This window comes from Lissotriton helveticus, chromosome 2_1 (genome assembly GCF_964261635.1).
Source record: "Lissotriton helveticus chromosome 2_1, aLisHel1.1, whole genome shotgun sequence".
In the NCBI taxonomy this organism is placed as follows: domain Eukaryota; kingdom Metazoa; phylum Chordata; class Amphibia; order Caudata; family Salamandridae; genus Lissotriton; species Lissotriton helveticus.
The window spans coordinates 2,078,543,383-2,078,564,872 of NC_136059.1; the positions used below are offsets into that span (position 1 = coordinate 2,078,543,383).

Below are 21,490 nucleotides of genomic sequence, written 5' to 3' on the forward strand. Positions count from 1 at the left end.
AACCTTATACTAGATTTTACCTATGACTGATAACCTTATCTAGATTTTACCTATTCATATGCTCAGTTTTGTATGTTTTAACCAATGTTTATGGTTTATATTGTCTAATAAACTAATTTACTACTACACACAGGGGAAACCAGTCATTCACTTGCTGGTGGCAGCCCGGATGGCTCTGGCACAGTTCTGGAACAGTCTGCCACCCCACCCCTGTTCGTGTGGTGGGGAAAAGGGTAGTCCATCTATGCACGTGAGAGGTTGACCGCACTATAGCAAGACCTATTGGAGAAATTTGAGGCCATCTGCCTGTCCTTTCAAATCTTTAAGAAGGGTGATAGATTACTGGCCGATGACCCTTGTCAAAAACCGGACTTGATTTGCAAGGCATATTCTGAATTCCATTTTAAACACAGCCTCCGAAATGGAAAACCCCCTTAAATGAGTAAGAAATTCCCCTACTCAGGCATTCATTTTTTGCACTGTGCAATAATAACTTGTATTGAGGGCGAAATGTAATAATGAGTGACACAGTTTGATGAACAATGTTACTGTATTTATAAAACTTTTCAACGTTAAAAATAATGTGGTTAAAAAAATCATGTACGGGGGCGTGGTCTTGCTGCAAATGGCGTGAGACGCACGCTGTGGGAGCTCCAGTTATCCGCTGCTGTTTTAAGCCATTATCGCGGAGTTTGTGGCTTGTGTGGCAGACTGTGAGGGGCGCACTTGGAAGAGCAGACGACAGCCAGGGCGCGACCTAAGCGGTGGGACGGCTGTTTCGCCCTGGACCCTCGGCCTGGATCGCGGCGGCCACCATTTTGAGGCTTTCGAACACTGCCCTTCCTCGTGGCTGGGGGATGCGAAACTGAGACCCCCCCACCCCGTGCCTGGCGGATGCTGCAGTCATCAGGAGAAAAACCGGCTGCACGATTGCGGCAATCGTGACAGCAGCGGCGCCAGGGGTATGAGGGTGACTGCCTCCCGACGTGTCCTGGAGCCACCATTTTGAGTGTGCAGTCGGCTTGCGGAGCCCGAACTTCCCCGGGACAAGAGACTGCAGAGCAGTCCCCTGGTCCCAACACACACCACCGGTGAGTGGGGCTGCTGTGCGGAGAGCGGTGGGGGAGCAGCCCAGCGGGGGGAGCGCACTTTTCCGACGGCAATACCGCGCCTGGGATTTGGCGCGAACCCCCATAGAGGCCTGCCGCTCCCCCGGCGTAAAAACGCTAGTGGCGCTCCCCCACCCGCCCTACCTGCCTGATCGCCTCACCGAGCTGCCTTTGTGGGGGGCCTACTGAGAGCTGTTTCCTCCGCGACCTCGCGGAGCTGCGCTGCACCGCACTGCTTGCACTGTTGCAGCAATGTGGGGCAAGACAGGCGCAGCCACCCCCGCGGAGATGACCCCGCAGCCATTCATGGCCTCCTTCATGACCAAGCTAAAATCTGAAATTGGCTCCTTGCGCACCGAGGTCCACTCCTGTCTCCGGGAGCTCAGGAATGAAGTCGAGCGAGTGGACGGACTGGAGTGGATAGTTGACGCCCGCACTGAAGATCAGGAGCAACTCTGGCAACGTCTGGCCGCCCTGGAAGACCAACACATAGACTTTCAACTGAAGCAGGAGGACCTGGAAAATCGAAGTCGCCGGAACAACCTCCACATCCGGGGGGTTCCTCTTGGGGCGGAATGGAAGGACATAATGACCTATGTGGCGCAGCTCATCCAAGGGGTCTGGGGTGATGACGACGCCTCCCCGCCGGCTTTGGATCGGGCACATCGGGTTGCCGGGCCCACGGGCGGGCGGGCCGGGTCTCCTCCGGGACATTTTAACTAGGGTCCACTTCTTTACTGAGAAAGAAGCCATTCTGCGGGCGGCGAGAGCCAAGCAGGACCTCACGTATGATGGCCATAAGATACAGATCTTCCAAGATTTGTCACCCAACACCCTGCGCCGCCACCGTGATTTCAGGCCTGTAACGGACAAACTGCGAAGCTTGGACATCCCCTACCAGTGGGGCCACCCATTTGCCATCATTTTACCAATGGGAATCAAAGCGTAAGGTGATACGGTCCTACCAAGAAGCGGCTCAACTGCTCCGATTGCCCACCGCTCAGCCTGCCAGCCCCACTCATCCCCCACCTACTGCACGGGTGCCTGCTAAACCCTCTTGGTCCACTGTGCGTTGGCGCAGACGCTCACCGCCTCTGGACGAGCAAGCATCCTCGCAGGCCAAAAACGACATCATTGAGCATATAAGGTCCCTGGAAGGGGACAAATCAGACATCTGCCCCGATGTGCTCATAACGAACTCTGGCCCTTCTTCCCTGGACGATCTTACTGTATGTCGCTGAGTATTAGACACTGCCCCAACTCCCCTTTTCGCAGTGTAGCTGGTGCTGGAGCACCCCGTCTAAACAGACTTGAGTGCTGCAAACGACCTACCCCCATCTGTTCCTGAGAGAGTGATGTCTCTGGGTTCCTCCAAACCCTAGGGTGCAGGAGGACCCGCGACTAGGACAGAAAGATGTGATCCGGTTGGCCGATGTTGTTTGTTCTTCTTTTCCTTTTCTTTCCGACTTTTTATCTGACTCATTCTCTCTCCCCTTTACTATTCCCTGGGTGTGGTGGGCGGGTGACTGCAAGGCTACAGTGGGCACTGGTGCATGGGAGGACTACCCTCTGCTCCCCTCTTCCCTCATTTGGACATGTCTCTTCGGTGGGCACGATGGCCTAATCCGTGATCGGATGAGTTAATGGCTCTTCCTGACCCTTTAACCCCTTCCGTGTGGGGGTAATTCCCCCGAGCTCAGCTCGTCATGAGGCACGGCGCTCATGTGCTCATGACGAGCTGAGCTCGTCATGAGCCCACCCGTTCCCGTGGAACGCTCAGCACAGCAGGGGAATTATCCACGCATGCGAGAGTTCCACGGCTCATGACGAGCTGAGCTCTTCATGAGCACCGTGCCTCATGACGAGCTCAGCTCGTCATGAGCATCGATGGTGTTAAAGGTCCTTTCCCTTAATTTTAAGGGGCTTAATTCACCCAACAAGCAAAAGCAAGTGTGGCGCTACATACTGCAACATAGTCCAGACATCATTTTCCTTCAAGAAACCCACCTCTTAAAGGCAGACGCCCCTCGCATGGCACACCCTAAATATCCCCTTCAATTCTGGGCCACAGCTGACACCAAAACAGCAGGAGTGGCTATCCTATGCAGAAAGGGTATCAGGCAGGGGACCCCAAAAACTTTCCATAGCTCAGATGGACGTTTCGTCCGGGCGGGGGTGGAGGTTGGCAAACGCCTATTCACTTTGTGCAATGTTTATGCGCCGAACCAGATGCAGGACTCCTATCTACGGACGCTATACGGGAACAGGTGCCACAGGGCGACCCCTCTTTGATTGTGGGAGGGGATTTTAACTTGGTGTGGGATTCCGTGCTGGACCTTAGTGAAGCCTCCTCGAACGGATCAGGTGCCATGTGCTCTGCGGAAACCGATAACGGACCTTGGCCTAATAGATTCTTGGCGTTACCACTTTCCTGAGGCGCGAGACTACTCGTACTACTCGCATGTCCACCGCTCGTATTTGCATATTGATTATTTATTTATATTGCACACCCTCTTAAGTGATACATTGGCGGCAGTCTTGTCTGATATCTCGATCTCCGACCATGCTCATGTTGAACTTCTCCTGCAGGACCCGGCCATACTCCCCACCCATCAACCGCGGTGGCGCTTGCCGCCACATAGTCTGCGGGACTCGGAAAATGTGGAGTCTAGAAGGGCCGCAATTGACTCTTACTTTGCGAGCAATGATCTACCCGAGACCCCGTTCCCTGTGGTGTGGAATGCCTTTAAGGCGACGATCCGAGGCCACATTACGTCAATTGCGATCGCGCGGGCGGCCCGCAGCCTAGAAGATAGCCTCTCCTCGGATATTAAGAAGCTGGTGAAGAAGGATCGGGAGCGTCCCTCCCTCGTAACTCGCCGGAAACTTGCAAACCTTCGGGCCAGCTCCGTTCTTTGCGAACTAATAAAGCTGAACGGTCCCTGCTTGTCTTGAAACAACGGTACTTTGGGGGGGGGCAAAGAGGGTAGGTTGTTGGTGAGGCGTCTGCGGGTCCGAGCAGTGAAGGCCCACATTGCGAACATCCAATTATCTAATGGAGGGCGGGTCACTACAGAGCGAGCTAAATGCGAGGCCTTTAGGGCCTATTATACCACTCTTTACGAGGAGGAAACGCCCTCCCAAGCCTATATCGATGAGGTGCCCAATGCCCCTGGACCCTGATACACCCACACTACGCTAACCAACTGGAAGGTCCCCTCGTGGCGGAGGAACCGACAGCGGCGCTGAAGGACCTCCCCCTTGGGAAGACACCAGGCCTGGATGGCTTGCCGGTCGCCTTTTATTGTATGTTCATATCGCAACTCCAGCCATACCTGCTGCGACTATATAATTCCTACTCGGACACAGAGGGGCCGTCACTTTCCATGGGTATGGCAGAAATAGCTCTTATCCCCAAGCCAGCAAAGGACCCCACGCTATGTGCTTCTTACCGTCCCATGCGATACAAAAGGGGATGATGGACCGAGCGCTTGAGCAAATCAAGCACTCACCCCCAGTCAACTGATCTGGGATTAATCCATCACCATTCTTTAGCTCACTCTGCCACCCCAGTTCAGACATGGCCATATGCAAATCAGTCTGACCCTGTGCCTCATGGGAACAGTCCAGCCCGAACTGCCAAGCCATGTCTTCCCTGGACCGGAAACAAGCATCCTGGGACCGGTTTCAGATTCATAATCCTCATCAGCCAAGCTATCTTGAATCCAGTGGCAAATTACCGTCCCATAGCATTGCTAAACACTGACCTTAAACTTTACACTAAAATGCTTGCTAAACTCCTGAATCCCCACATACCTGGCCTTGTGGAGCCAGATCAGGTTGGCTTCATCCGCAACGGACAGGGGTCAGATAACATGCGTAGAATTGCGCATTTGGTAGGGAAAGCATACCAGTGGAATATACCGGCCTGCCTTCTATCGCACGACGCGGAGAAGGCGTTTTGACCGGGTAGACTGGGGTTTTCTTCGTGCGGTGCTACACAAGGTCGGTCTGGGATACAACATGATCTCCATGATTATGGCTCCCTATCGCTCCCCTCAAGAGCGGGCTCTTGTAAATGGGCAGCTCACGGGTCCCTTCTTCATACGCAGGGGTACGTGGCAGGGCTGCCCTCTATCTCCTCTGCTATTTGCCCTGGTAATAGAGCCCTTGGCGGCGATGATTAAACAGAGCGAGGACATTCACGGCCTTGCTTTAGGAGGTCGACAAAATAAAGTAGCGTTACTCGCGGGTGACCTTAACCCCACGTTCTCGCGCCCTCATACCTCTCTCCCGGCGCTCCACACTCTCCTACAAACCTTCGGAAGGGCGTCCGGCCTTAAAATTAATCATGACAAATCTTGGGCTTTAAACCTCACGATCCCAAAAGAGAAGCTACAAGTCTTGAAAACACTGGCACCCTATCAATGGACCGCATACCATATTCGCTATCTAGGTCTCCAACTGACCCCTTCTCTGGACACATGGTCTCAGGTAAATTGGCGTGAATACAAGAAAGCCGTCCAGGACAACCTGTGGCGGTGGAAGTCTCTGACTATCTCTTGGCTCGGTAGGCTCAACGCTGTCAAAATGTCGATACTCCCTAAAATCCTATAACTGTTCCAATGTCTCCCCACCCCTATACCACAACAACAGATACAGGACCTCCAAAAAGAGGTCTACTTTTATTTGGGGTGGTCAGCTGCCGCGGTTTTCCCACAGGATCCTTATGTTGCCAAGGGATAGGGGGAGACTAGCGTGGCCTGATCTTTTGGACTATTACTGGGCCTCACACCTTCGTATTGTCTCGGAATGAACAACCACTGAAAGCGAAAAGGTGTGGTTCCATATGGATAGGGTGGTGACGGGTCGTACTATATGGGATCTTACATGGCTCCACCGCGTGGCGCGCTCCGGCAGTGCCTATATGGCGGTGCCTACCAAAACGGTCCTTGGTATCTGGGACAAAATAGCTGTGCGTAAGGGGCTGACAACCTTCCCTTCCCCTCACACTGCTATTGAGGGCAACCCGCTCCTCCCCCCCGGCCCATCATACACATACACAAGTCTTTGCCAAATGGTAACGGGGAGGGTGAAGAGTAATTGGCGACATGTTTGAGGGGGGAACCCTAAAGACGTTTGCCCAGTGCAGAGAAGAATTTCATCTCCCACCAGAAGCGGGCCTCCAGTTCGCCCAGTTGTGGCACTGGGTGTCGTCACCAGAAATGCTGCAGGCCGCTACTCGACCATACACCCCCTTTGAGCAGCTGGTCCGCTCCTTTGACGACTCGAAGGGCCTTATCTCTCGGACATACCAGACCCTACAACACCCACCTGTGCTGACTGCACACCCATATCAACGCCAATGGCAACTGATGTCTGGCACGGAAATCACGGCTGAGCAGTGGAACCGTCTATGGCGAGACATTCCTAGGGTCTACCGTAGCATCCCACAGAGAGAAAATGCATACAAAATTACGACACAATGGTACTATACGCCCGTCCGGCTACATAAAATGTTCCCTGCCATGCTGGAGGTGTTGGAATGCATCTAGCGACTTCATTCACATTTGGTGGGCCTGCCCGCTCCTGACCCTGCTCTGGAAGGAAGTCCTTAGTCATATTAAGGAGGTGCTGGCTTTCCCCTGCCTGAATCTATAGCCACGATCCTATTGGGCCTCAAACCCGATAATTTAAAAGCACTCACTCGCAGCGACTGGACAATAGCTTTACACATGCTTGGGGCAGCTAAGCAACTCATAGCGTTATACTGGAAAAAGACAGAGGCACCATCAATTGCTGCTTGGTTTGAGTGCCTGTGGCACGCCATAACTATGGAACTTCTCACAGCACGACTGCAATCGCGAGACACCCGCTTCAACTATGTCTGGCGCCCCCTAGTTAGGTGTCTTTGTAAAATAGAACATGTGCGATATTTTGCCCTCCAAGCTCAGAGCGCTGAGACTCTTTGAGGATGCACTGACCCCCCCAAATCCCGATAGGCTTCTTGCATACCTAGACAGGTCATAACCACCCACCCTTTTAACAACCATCATGGCCATCATGGCTACTCAAGCTGACCATCGCCCCATGTCACTCCCGGTCTGTCTGCTTGCTTACCCAGGTAGCTGTTTACTTCTTCTTTCTCTCCTTTCCTCTTTCTTCTCTGACTCTTTTCTGTCCATCTATCGCTATCTACTATGTAGGGGCTCCTAGCCCAATGTTTACAATGTTACTGGTTCTCAACGAGTCCTGAACTATTAAACAGCCTGTTCTTATGGATGGATGTACTAGAGCACGCGGGCGGCCCAAGATGGGTTGTAGGCGACATGCTGTGTTATCATAAGTTTCCTACTGCCTTTGTCTACACTGAAAATCATTTAATACCAACAGGCCACCTCTAAATGGTTTGTGGGCTTAACGTTGTGTAAGCATGGACTCGTGATGTATCTTCTCTTTTTTGTTTTTAAATAAAAAATAAAACAGACTTCAAACAAAAAAATTTTGTACCACTTGCACACTAAACCATTTTCAGTTTTGGACAATGTTGGTTCTTTGGGAGCAAAATTAATCATTTGAAAGAGAGCTGCTGATGTAATACATGAAATGCACAATAGTAAAAGGGTAGACTGTATAAAAATATAATTAAACCTCCTAAACAAAAAAAGAGAAGTTGTGGATTGCTTCGTCCCGAACAAAATATCATGTTAGACAACTATGTTTGATATTTGCCTGGATCACGTGCTTCTCATTTGAACACTAACTGCTCTTGAAGTTGTAGTATCAGGAAGTTTATAAGAAGCTCAATTTCTTTCCTTTTTTATTTCATTGTTTGCATATAGCACTCTCACTGTTTGCTGGTGATACTTAGAGCAAAAACAATGGGGGACACAGGGGATATAGTAAGAAACAGCTGTAGAAGCAGGCACAGATAATTACATACTTTGGTATATTAGCTCTGTGAGAGTGTAAACGCTCTATATAAGAGGTGACTTCAAACTCTGCTAGACTTTGTAGAGTCAGGGGTGGTGTTCTATTATCAGGAGCTTCAAAAATGAAGAGGTGCAATGCACCAAACAGACAGACATCAGTGAGAAGTTTAACTTCAGTGCCTAGTTGGACTGTAGGGGGGTAACAGTAAATAATCAGGTTAACAGCCATACAGGGCTATATGAAAATGGCACTGTTCTGAATGAAGCCCATTTATTCTTCATGGGACATTTTAGGTCATTGATGAGGCAGGCCATATGTTATTGTGAAATGAAATGAATGAAATGAAATGAATGAAATGAATGAAAATTACATTTATATAGCGCATACCCTACCCTGAGGTCTCGCAGCGCTTTTGTGCTCACCTGGAGCCTGCTCATGGGTTCAGTTAAATACACATCAGAAACACTTCCACAGTATTCAGTCCTGTAGATAGTAAAATGACTAGTGCAATCAGATAGGCAGCAACTGGAAAATCAGGATCAGGCACAGCAAAGTGAGGTAAATGAACACATTACTGGTCGTGTGGGATAAGCAAGAATTAATCATAAAATAACTATGGCCTTCAAAGAATAAGAGATCCTTAGTGTTCCAAATGTCTGCTACCACAAAATTGCTTACAATTAGAATGGACTCACTCATAATTAGTAGGACAACTGCCCTATTGCTTTATAAAATAAATGAGAACATAGTGATGCGAACTTCATGATCTGTCAATGGTGACTCTCCAAAAATGGACAGAATGTGAATGTTGAAATGTTGGTCATTTGCTTACACCAGGCACTTCTAATATCGGACACTGTGGTAAAAAAAGATTTTTGGATGAGTAAGTTACTTTTCAGTACACTCAGGCTAGACACTGTATCCTCAAAACAGGAGTGTGAAAGTCGCACACCATAATGGTCATTACTAAGGTTCCTAGTGTCCTAGAGTCCTGATATATTCAAGACGACACACAGTGTTCCCAGTACTGAAATCCATTTGGCATTACATGACATAGAAGAGAAATGACCTGAAAGAGAGTTGTGAAAGGACTAGCACAGAACAACCAAGACAATATTCACTTCCATTCCACCTATAAAATCAAAACTACAGAAAATATTTTCATGTAAACCTTGAAAATAGACAGTTGTTTACATCTGCTTTCAGTCCTGTGTTCCAGAATCAATGGCTCCTAAAAAGAAATTACTTTTGATGTACAGTATACAACAGCCTCGCTAATTAGGAGTGAGCAGTCATGCACTCCAACTGCCAATACTAGTTCGTCTTACTGCTTCTAATGAAGCAAACTTCAAACAACTTCTTTTTAGGGCAAGACTACAGCTCGTAAAAAAAGTAAGGTGTTTTATTATGAAATCTAAACAAAATAAGGTGTGAATATAGGACAGATTCATTAAATAATAACAGTGTTGTTACATAGTTTCTTTTTAAACCTAACATGACTGACTGGAACAAAGATATGATCTCCTGATGACAAAATCATCAATTAGTGTGGATTTGGAAGAAAGGACGATTGCAGGGATTGAGTGGGGATGCACAGAAGGGGCACATCATCAAAGCCAACCTGGAGTGAAAAGATGAGTCCAGCATAGAACTACACCTCAAAGAAATGATTTTGTAAATTACTTCAGCGGATTGATGAATACTACACTCTATCATAAGCTTCAAGGTATATAGGGGAAAATGTGTGTACCTGTTATTACACTAAATGTCAGTCATTATTTCAACAGTTTTATATGAAGGACAATAGGAACATTAAAATGAAAACCATTAAAAAAACATTGTTAATATACCTCCTGTGTCCAGAAATGTTTCCTCCAAAGTAAGCTGGGCGAGAGGAATGACAGGAGCTACACCACCTTCCCACTTCTTACGATTTACTACGGAAATGGGTTTTTCTTCCTGCGGCTCCTCTTTTCTTTCAGGTGGGACTATGTCACTATTTTCTTTCTCCTCCTGGGTTTCATTTTTGTCATTGTCGTGAACTTTTAGATTCTGATTCAAGCGACGCAATATTTCCTTTTTCTCATTCTAATGGCGTAAAAAATACATGGATGTTCAAATACAAATGATCATGTAAGTGTAAGTGGGACCAAATACTGCTTAAAATAAAGAATGCTTACTTGTACAGACATGACTGTCTTTTTAGATTCCTCATGGGTTTCATCAGTTGCTTTTACATGGGAATCCTGTTATCCAAAACCAAAGGAGCAATATGCAAAAAAAGAAAAACATTAGTTAGAAGCAATGAAAAATACATACTTTATTACCTAAGGGACCTTACAGGAAAAATTTATTAATTTTATAGAATTCTGCATTTGTGGTGTCAAATTACAATAAAACGGAAACAAAACCAACCTAAACAGAATACAAGTACCACAACCCCCTCTGAAATTAATCCAACTTTTACACAACTCACTGAAAAGGATACAAAAAACGAGAAAGAGTGATATAAGGTTGGAAGAATAAGTTCTGTCATCTATGTAACTTCACTGTTTTCACATAATATGATATTTTATGTCATAACATGCCACATCTCACTGAGGTTGCTAAACTAAAAAAAAGAAGCTTGTATTGCATATTCATCTCAGTTCATCAGAACATTTGGGTTGCTAGCTGTGATGGCATTAGTTGAGATGGGATGTCTGCAACTAAATATGGAGATATTGCATTCTTTCCTAAGATTTTTAAGTTCTATATATAAGAATTGTTTTATTTGCAATACACATTTAAGATCATTCACCTTAAAAAGTCCTGTGATAACAGCTTTTGCCTGACTGAAACCTTATAATGGTTTTATAATGATCTGGTATCACTAACATACAATATAAAAATCTTTGGAGATACTTATTATTTCAAAACTCTCAAGGTTGATTGATTTCCACTGAGTTCATTTAATTTCATACAAGAAGTTATCTGACACTTATTTATCTGAACTCCGTTACTCAAGGCTGCAAAAACATTGGATTACAAAAGCATTACAATGCATTACCTATTCCACATGGGCAATCCATCCAGTAACAATCTTTTTATTGAAATTATTCTAAAACTGCAAGCACTTCTTCGAGGATTCTACCTGAGAAAACTTGACAGCTTAACATTATTGAAAGCAATGAAAATAATACAATAAAAATACTAAGTGTCTAAGACAAAAACAATTCACTGATAGAGGAATGCACATTTATTAACATAGAACATCTTTGAACTCAAATAATATTTTCAACAAACATAAAACACCCACCATTTTATCCTTGTAGGCCTATTATTACAGATTTCTTCTCTCTTACAGAGCACCTATCAGAGCTCATTGATAAATATTTATCCCGCTTAGTTTCTCCATTATCTTCACTGATACAGAACATTAACGACCTACTCAGAAGGATCTTTCTTTTTCCAAGGAAGGAATGGACTAACCTTTGGTAACACTCTTTCCGGTGGATACCCTATTTAACGGCAGATCCCCCCTCTGTAGCATATTCTCTTGATGTTAGAGTGGATCTTACAGCAGTGCTTTGGAAAACTGCTAGGTGGTGTTGTGCTGCTCCACAGTGACCTAATTGAGCCCTCTGATGTGATGGTTCAGAGCCGCTAATAGGCACCACCCAGCATACTGATGTCAGTTTCTTGATTTACTCTTTTAGCACCCTCAGATCGGGAGCGAAAACCATAAGTCAGTAACAGTGTACAGCTCTCTAATTGGAGATATTTTTAGATAGTGAAAAAAGAATGGGGAGGTGGGAGGATAGTAAGGAACATGCAGATAGACAGAGTATCCACCAGAACGAGCATTACCAAAGGTAAGTAACTTGTTCTTCTGATGAACCCGTCTAACTGGAGATTCCTCATATTTCGAATGGATACCAAAGCAGTATGTCCCCAAGAAAGAGGGTCTATTAGGAGGCCCAGACCAAAATGTTCCCCAGGACCAAATGGGTGATAAGCCACTCCCGTCAGATCTGTGTCAACGCAATAGTGCTTTAAGAAAGCCCATGTCACAGCCTGGCCGATGTCAAGACCAGGGAATCCACATTCCAATGCACAGGTAGTAGACGTGGCCCTGGTGAAATGAGCTTTCAGTCGTTCACAAGGCTGCTTCTAGGCCAGAGCAAATCATATCTTAATGTAGAAGGCTATCCCCATTCACAGAGGCCTTTTCTGCAAAGCCTTACCCTTCTTTGCCCCCACAGAAGCCAACAAAAGTTGATCATACACACAATGGTCTTTGGTACGCATGATATAAAAGCTTAAGGATCTTTTGAGGTTAAGCTGGTGGAGTCTCTCCATCTCTTTTGAGGGGCAAGGTTGGGCAAAAACAATTGAGACGGTGATGAAAGCAAGACAAGACTTTTGGCAAAAAGGCTGCCCTGGTTTTCAATGTGGTGTAAGAGGATAATTTCTGTTTTGTTAGGGTTCAGTTTAAGATGGTTAGAGTAAAAACAAGATTGAATCTTGCTCAGGGTGTTGTTTAAATGGAGAACATCAGTATGGAATTTGATCTTATAGTAGAGTTGGGTGTCATCGGCGTAGAGGTGATAGCCGATTATAGCTTGTTTCAAAAAGAGTAAGGGGTTCCATAAAGAGGTTGATGAAAGAGGTGGAGAGAATTGAGCCCTGGGGATGCCCAGGGAGACAGGGGTGGGATTTGATAGGCAGGAGTTGATTTGTATTTGCTGTGTTTTGTGTTTGAGGTAGGAGGTGAACCATTTAAGGACCAATCCATTAAGGCCAGAGCGCACTTTCAGCAATTCCAGTAAGGGACAATGATTGACTATATCGAATGCTGCAGAGAGGTCAAGGAGGAGAAGAAGGCAGGCCTCTCCATTGTCTAGGGAGCAGTGAATGTCATCAACAATGTTCAGCATGGCAGTTTCAGTGCTACATGCTTTCCTGAAACCAGATTGGAAGGAATCAAGTAAGTTGAATTTGCCTATGTGGTTGCCCAACTGGAGTAAAGTAAATTTCTCCAGGGTTTTAGCTAGAAGTGGGAGGTTGGAGAAGGGCCGGAGGTTGTTAAGATCGTTAGGGTCTGCATTAAGGTTTTGGAGTTGGAGGGAATATGAGGCCCTACACCAGCCCCGTGTGACTGCGCCCTCCAGCTAGTGGGGGGATTGGGGGCCCCACCGATGCGCCGCCCGCTAATCCGCGGGCCGTGACAAAGTCCTGCAGGGCCCTAAAGCAGCAGACCCCAACCAGGCAGCATAAACTACCGCAGCACGGCCCAGGGGGCAGCCGATACATGGGGGGGCGCACTCGCCACCAGTATCGAGGTCCACCGTTGGGAACACCCGCGTGGGCCTCACGCGGACCGAGTCCCGGGCCTCTGGCCGGCCGCCCCATCTCTCCTCACCTCCGGGATCAGGCAGCCTCCGTCCAGGGCGCTCGACCGCCGCCACCGCAGCGGGAGCTCTCACACCACACCAGCCTCCCCGGGGCAGACCTCAGCGCCGCAGAGAGACCAGCATCTCTCCGGGCCCAGCAGCGGCTGCTCCACTCTCAGCTCCACGCCCAGCCCCCGTTACCAGGGGCGTCCGCCCACAGCACGCAATGCGACGCACCGCAGCATACAGGCCTCAGCTCTGCGCACTACGAGGCGCGCCGGGCCCAGGGGACGTCCGCGCCGCTCCAATCGGCAAAACGCCATCACCCAGCATAGAAATAAGGGCACCGCCGGGACCAGGACAGCAAGAGTGCACAGGCGCACACCGTCAGCAGCGTGGATGGGCACCAGGTAGAGCAATATACAACGCTAGATGTTAGGCGGCGCCGGAGGGACTGGGAAGCACGCCCTATTCAGCCGCCATCTTGGCCACCTTTCGGCTGATTTTAGAGGAATTTTTTAAAGTTCTAAAACTCCACACTTAGAAGAATTTCCAAGTGAAACCAGTCAATGTTAGCCTAAGGAAGGAAATTCAAGTTACTGTAAGAATGGTTAGAATAACTTTTCAGGATCAGTAGTGGGCTGAAAGATGCAGCACTGAGGTCTCTCCTGATATCAGTGAGTAAATCGGAATTCGTAGTTTGACTGATTTTAGAGGAAGATTTGTATGTTTAAAAAATAGACACTTCGAAACTTTTCTGGTGAAAACCACACAATAGATTCCTATGGAAGGAAATACAAGTTACTGGTAAGTACGCTTAGATTTACTTTTCAGGGTCCGTACTGGGCTCAAAGATGCAGCACTGACATCTCTCGTGAGAACAGGTGAGTAAATCGGAAATCGTAGTTCGGCTGATTTTAGAGGAATATTTAGCTCAATAGTGAAGGAAGGGTGGCAGGGCCTGAGGTGACAGGTGTTGAAGTTGGGGAACTAATTCCTCTTCAATCCTGAGGTACCCTGTGGGCCAACTAACCCACCAGGTACCTCCAGTATGCACCAGGAAGCTGCATTGCAGAGAGGTGTTCAGAGGCCACACACCCTTTTTACAACACCCTGCAACGCAGCTCCGTGGCACTTACTGGAGGTACCTGTTGGGCTAGTTGGCCCCTAGGGACCTCTGGATTGAAGAGGAAGTAATTCCCCAACTTAAAACGCGCCACAGGGCATGTTTGCACACATATCACCTCAAGCCCCGCCCCCTACCTTCACCACTGTGCAAATGCGCCCCGTAGCGCGTTCTAAGTTGGGGGATTAAGTCCCCTTGCATACTGGAGGTCCCTGGGGGCCAACTAGCCCACCAGGAACCTCCAATATGCGCCAGGGGGCTGCGTTGCAGAGAGGTGTAAAAAGGGGCGTAGCCTCATTACACCACTTTGCAACGCAGCCCCATGGCGCGTTTCCAGAGGGGGAACTAAATCCCCTTGAATACTGAGGGTCCCTGGGGGCAAACTAGCCCACCAGGAACCTCCAGTATGCGCCAGGGGGCTGCATTGCAGAGAGGTGTAAAAAGGGGCGTGGCTTCATTACACCTCTCTGCAACGCAGCCCCCTGGCGCGTTTCCAGAGGGGGAACTAAATCCCCTTGGATACTGGGGGTTCCTGGGGACCAACTAGCCCACCAGGAACCTCCAGTACGCACCAGGGGGCTGCCTTGCAGAGAGGTGTAATTAGGCCACGCCCCATTTTACACTTCTCTGCAACGCAGCCCCCTGGCGCATACTGGAGGTTCCTGGTGGGCTACTTGGCCCCCAGGGACCCCCAGTATTCAAGGGGAGTTACTTCCCCCTCTGCAAACGCGCCAGGGGGCGTGTTTGCAGAGTGGTGCAGGGAGGCGGCGTGGCCTCCTCCCCGATCTCGTTTTTAAGAAGCGGGGTTGTGTAGCCCCCCTTCTTTTTCTTTTTTTTGGGCCCTGGGGACCCCATATCCCACGGCCTGACCCCCAAAAATTATTAATATTTTTTTTAACGGGAAGGGGGCCGCGTGGCCCTCCTCCCATGGCTAATCCAGGCACTGGGGACCCCATCTCACGGGGCATGCCACCATTTTTTTTAATTTTTAAGGAGGGGCTGCATAGCCCCCCTCCTCAGGCCACTTAAGGCCCCGGGGACCCCATCCCCCGGGGCCGGCCTGCATCTTTTTTTGATCAAATTTGTTTTATGCATCTATTTAAAAAAAAAAATTATTATTTGGGGAGGGGGGCCGCGTGGCCCCCCTCCGGGGCCACTTCTGGTCCCTGCCGGCTTCCCGCATCCTGCGGGAGCCAGCACTGCTTTTCTGCTTGGGCAGCAGCTAACATGCTGCTCCCCATGCAGAAAAGCAATCGGTTTGGTTTTTGAAAAAGAGAGCAGGTTTCCTGCTCTCTCTTTCAAAAACCATAACAAACAGCAGTGTCCCGGGGGTGGGCACCCCGGGACACTGCAAGAGCCGGCCCTGGGGGTGGCGGTCCCCAGGGCCACCACAAGGCTCCAGGAGGGGGGCCGCGCGGCCCTCCTCCCAACAGTTAAAAGCCCCAAGGGGTGGTGGTCCCCGGGGCTGGGGGGGTCCATCACGGACCCCCCAATTTAAATATGTAGTGCCCCGAGGAGGTGGCGGTCCCCGGGGCATGTGGGGGGGGCTTGAGCCCCCCCACACAGGTTTCTATTTTTTTTATTTTATAAAGAAGCCCCCGGGGTGGCGGTCCCCGGGGCTGCGGGGGGACTGTGTGCCCCCCGCTATAATACGTATTTTTACATTTTCCCCGGGGGCTGGCGGTCCCCGGGGCAGTGTGGGGGGGATTGGGGCCCCCCACACTCTATTTGTGTAAAGCCCCTGGGATTTGGCCCCCCGGGGGCTAATTTACATTAAAGCGCGGGAGCCGTGCTCCGTTTTTTTTGCAGGATCGGTAGGGTACACGCACCCTACTGGTATCCCCGGATTTAAAAAAAAAAAAAAATGTTATGGGCGCACTATTTATCTTCACCGGCCCTGCTCCAGTGGGCGTTTCAGGAGGCTGTTGTGGCCACGCCCACTGGAGCAGGGCCGGTGAAGATAAATAGTGCGAGGCAGCATTACGAACTTGATGCAGTTCAAAGCCATTGAGAAAGGGAACCGTTGTTCCTGAAACGCGTCTGGCAAGAGGAGAGACACTTGGAAGTTCTGTGTTCACGTTGAACTTTGCTGGCAAGTCGAGCCTCAATAAAAATGGATCTAATACAACTGCCTGTAGGCTTCCTTTCACCAGGGCTACCCTTTGTGTTTTTGATAAATAGCGGCTTTGCCAGCCGCGAAAGGAAGCTCGCTGCTCGAAAAGCAGACCTGCGCTATTGCCGTGAGGGTGATGGCGCACATGGGAGACAGTGTTCCTGAGACTCTACTACAAAGCAGGGCAGCTTTCAACGTGCCATTGACTTCAACCCACTGGGGTTTTAAGACTTTGTTAATTTTTTCCTGCAAAGTTCGTTGCACTCACTGGAGTTTAATTTCTTCGCACTACAGGTCCCAGAAGGCTGTTGTGGCCACGCCCACTGGAGCAGGGCCGGTGAAGATAAATAGTGCGAGGCAGCATTACGAACTTGATGCAGTTCAAAGCCATTGAGAAAGGGAACCGTTGTTCCTGAAACGCGTCTGGCAAGAGGAGAGACACTTGGAAGTTCTGTGTTCACGTTGAACTTTGCTGGCAAGTCGAGCCTCAATAAAATGGATCTAATACAACTGCCTGTAGGCTTCCTTTCACCAGGGCTACCCTTCGTGTTTTTGATATATATATATATATATATATATATATATATATATATTACCTACTGGCGATAGCCAGTAGGTATATATAGTTAGGATTTTTTTCCTATGGGATTTTTGAAAATTCTATGTCGAATAACTTTGGCGTTTGAGGACAGAATTGGCTGAACTTTTCAGGAAAATGGAACATTTTGTTTCTGAGCAGCCCCTGAAAATTTGGGGTGGTTTCGTCAAGGGGGGGCCGAGAAAAAAGGGGGGTCCCAAAACGTGTTTTTCCCATGCAATTTTCCATAGGGCGGTTGGCCTCACTTTTAGCCTGAACGGCTGAATGGATTTACACCAAACTTGGCAAAATTGTAGGGACTGGTAGCCCGATGTGCCTTTGCTATGTCTCAAGATATAGGCTCCAGTGGTTTTTACGAAAATTAACTTTGAAAAATATATATTGGGCTACATTGGGCTATATATATGTTGGAGCCCAAATGTAGCCCAATGTAGCCCAATGTAGCCCAAAGATGGCCACCAGAGACAAAAAAAAACAAATGTAGCCCAAATATCAGCCAGATGTAGCCCAACTATAGCCCAATGACAGAATGTCCCAGAGTGTTCTAAAGAACAACTAGAGTGCTAACAGTCCTACCTATTACAAAGGTATGGCACACCTGAAGCCATCTTGATTGGAATAAAGTGGTAACTCTTAAAACATTTAATTTAAAAAGGAACAAAATGAGGGGGTTCATTTTGCCATAGAAAGTATGATTAGCGAATATATGACGAAATCCCGCATACCATCAGTCCGCAAAAAAAATCCCGCATGTACTATTAGGCCGCAAATTAAAATAACGAAAACGTTTAGAACGAATATGCCTTTAGCATACACTAAACAACTAAACTACCCTAAACCCTAAAACACTACCCCCAGCATGACCCTACACTACACAAACAGTACAACACTACCCTAAACCCTAAAACACTACCCCCAGCATGACCCTACACTACACAAACACTACAACACTACCCTAAACCCTAAAACACTACCCCCAGCATGACCCTACACTACGCAAACACTACAACACTACCCAAAACCCTAAAACACTACACCCCAGCATGACCATACACTACGCAAACACTACAACACTACCCTAAACCCTAAAACACTACCCCCAGCATGACCCTACACTACACAAACACTACAACACAACCCTAAACCCTAAAACACTACCCCCAGCATGACCCTACACTACGCAAACACTACAACACAACCCTAAACCCTAAAACACTACCCCCAGCATGACCCTACACTACGCAAACACTACAACACTACCCTAAACCCTAAAACACTACCCCCAGCATGACCCTACACTACGCAAACACTACAACACTACCCAAAACCCTAAAACACTACACCCAGCATGACCCTACACTACGCAAACACTACAACACTACCCTAAACCCTAAAACACTACCCCCAGCATGACCCTACACTACGCAAACACTACAACACTACCCTAAACCCTAAAACACTACCCCTAGCATGACCCTACACTACGCAAACACTACAACACTACCATAAACCCTAAAACACTACCCCCAGCATGACCCTACACTACGCAAACACTACAACACTACCCTAAACCCTAAAACACTACCCCCAGCATGACCCTACACTACGCAAACACTACAACACTACCCAAAACCCTAAAACACTACCCCCAGCATGACCCTACACTACGCAAACACTACAACACTACCCAAAACCCTAAAACACTACCCCCCAGCATGACCCTACACTACGCAAACACTACAACACTACCCAAAACCCTAAAACACTACCCCCAGCATGACCCTACACTACGCAAACACTACAACACTACCCAAAACCCTAAAACACTACCCCCAGCATGACCCTACACTACGCAAACACTACAACACTACCCAAAACCCTAAAACACTACACCCCAGCATGACCCTACACTACGCAAACACTACAACACTACCCAAAACCCTAAAACACTACACCCCAGCATGACCCTACACTACGCAAACACTACCCAAAACCCTAAAACACTACCCCCAGCATGACCCTACACTACGCAAACACTACAACACTACCCAAAACCCTAAAACACTACCCCCAGCATGACCCTACACTACGCAAACACTACAACACTACCCTAAACCCTAAAATACTACACCCCAGCATGACCCTACACTACGCAAACACTACAACACTACCCAAAACCCTAAAACACTACCCCCAGCATGACGCTACACTACGCAAACACTACAACACTATCCTAAACCCTAAAACACTAGGCCCAGCATGACCCTACACTACGCAAACACTACAACACTACCCTAAACCCTAAAACACTAGCCCCAGCATGACCCTACACTACGCAAACACTACAACACAACCCTAAACCCTAAAACACTACCCCCAGCATGACCCTACACTACGCAAACACTACAACACTACCCTAAACCCTAAAACACTACCCCCAGCATGACCCTACACTACAACACAACCCTAAACCCTAAAACACTACCCCCAGCATGACCCTACACTAAACAACCACCACAACTCTACACTACACTAACACAACACTACACTACACAACACTACACTACACAACACAATCACTAACCCACGAAAAAATTAACACAAACCCACTTACCTCTCTCGTCATCGTGGTTTTCACAACGCAAATGCATTTACCATACATGCCTTTAAAACGTAATTCTTTGTAAAGGCATGCGCGATAAATGCACATGCGTTTTGAAAAATGGGATAATGGTATGCGAGGTCAATGACCTTGCGGGATAATGGTATGCGGACTGAAAGTCTGCGGGATAAAAAATGCGGGAAAATGGCTGCAAACCATGATTAGCAGCAGACTTCCCTGGTGAGCACTAGCTTTACTACAGTGATCTAATGAGCAACTAGAGTGCTAACATTCAGAATTTATGGCAAATGTGTGACACATCTGAATGCCTTCTTGATAGAACCAAAGTAAACAAGCATTGAAAATGCAATAGATCTCGCCCTCGTTTAAGTTAAAGCCATTCTGTTTGTAATGCCTTTAGAGCTCTCCCTAGTCGGGAGTACTGGGGCTGCGAGCTAACTAGTGTTTTGCCATCAATCCTGTTGTTTTATTGAACTGAAAACATCGTTTTTAACTCTGTGAAATTATTATGTGTGAAATTCCTGGGGGGCTTTTTAACTAGACTGTTTTTAAGGGGAATTGAAGATAGGCACACTGACACCTTTCACGCTTTGAATATCCTTTCTGTGCCTCGCCTAGCCGCTTTTGTTTGCGCGGAAGGCGGCGGCGGGCGCCATCTTGGGTGTGGGCTGGGGCTGAGCTCCAGTCGCGCCGGCCTCCCGCCCTCCCTGACTATTTAGGTGGGAAATATTCATTGCTCGCTGCCTTTAGAGCTCTCCCTAGTCGGGAGTACTGGGGCTGCGAGCTAACTAGTGTTTTGCCATCAATCCTGTTGTTTTATTGAACTGAAAACATCGTTTTTAACTCTGTGAAATTATTATGTGTGAAATTCCTGGGGGGCTTTTTAACTAAACTGTTTTTAAGGGGAATTGAAGATAGGCACACTGACACCTTTCACGCTTTGAATATCCTTTCTGTGCCTCGCCTAGCCGCTTTTGTTTGCGCGGAAGGCGGCGGCGGGCGCCATCTTGGGTGTGGGCTGGGGCTGCGCTCCAGTCGCGCCGGCCTACCACCCTCCTCACGCTCTATATAATGAGCACCATGTCCAGACGGCGCAGCGGGCTGGCGCAGCGGGCGCGCGCCGAAGCCGCGCCAAAGCCAAGCCCGTCTGCGCCCGTCCGCGACCGGACACGGCCTTAATCCCTGGTCCGCGATTGTCGTATCCTTCTCGATATATCAGAGATTTAAACCCTGGTAAGATCTGTCAGTTCTGTACTACCACCCCCCTAACTGCTTCGATGGGCAGTCCCCCCTTTAAGTGCCCAGGCTGTGGCTATCAATTTCCTCAACCTTGTCTACCAGCCCACCTAGAACCAAATTGTAGCACGCCATATGTCTCAGAGAACACTCTTATGCATGGATGTAGAGCTGCGCTTATTAATACGCGCTCACTTCCTTGTCATAGCTTCCATATTAATGAGTTCATTGTCAGCCACGATCTGGATATTTTATTCGCTACTGAGACCTGGGCAGACGCCGGATCAGGCCCGGATTTCTGCAATGCCATCCCGGTTGGATACAGCGTCGTTAGACATGATAGGCCTATAGGAAGAGGTGGGGGCCTTGCAATTATT

At 48.2% G+C, this 21,490-nt stretch overlaps 1 protein-coding gene across 3 annotated transcripts in view; it reads right to left on the reverse strand.

Moving 5' to 3' along the window:
- Nucleotides 1-21,490, reverse strand: part of NEK1 (NIMA related kinase 1) — a 1,042,157-nt gene that overhangs the window by 490,267 nt on the left and 530,400 nt on the right. For all 3 annotated transcript variants that reach the window (XM_078677052.1, XM_078677050.1, XM_078677051.1), the window contains 2 exons: nt 10,223-10,288; nt 9,893-10,130 (listed from right to left, as the gene is read on the reverse strand). In XM_078677052.1, the coding sequence (XP_078533178.1) occupies nt 9,893-10,130; nt 10,223-10,288 (304 nt within the window). The remainder of the gene's footprint in view (nt 1-9,892; nt 10,131-10,222; nt 10,289-21,490) is intronic.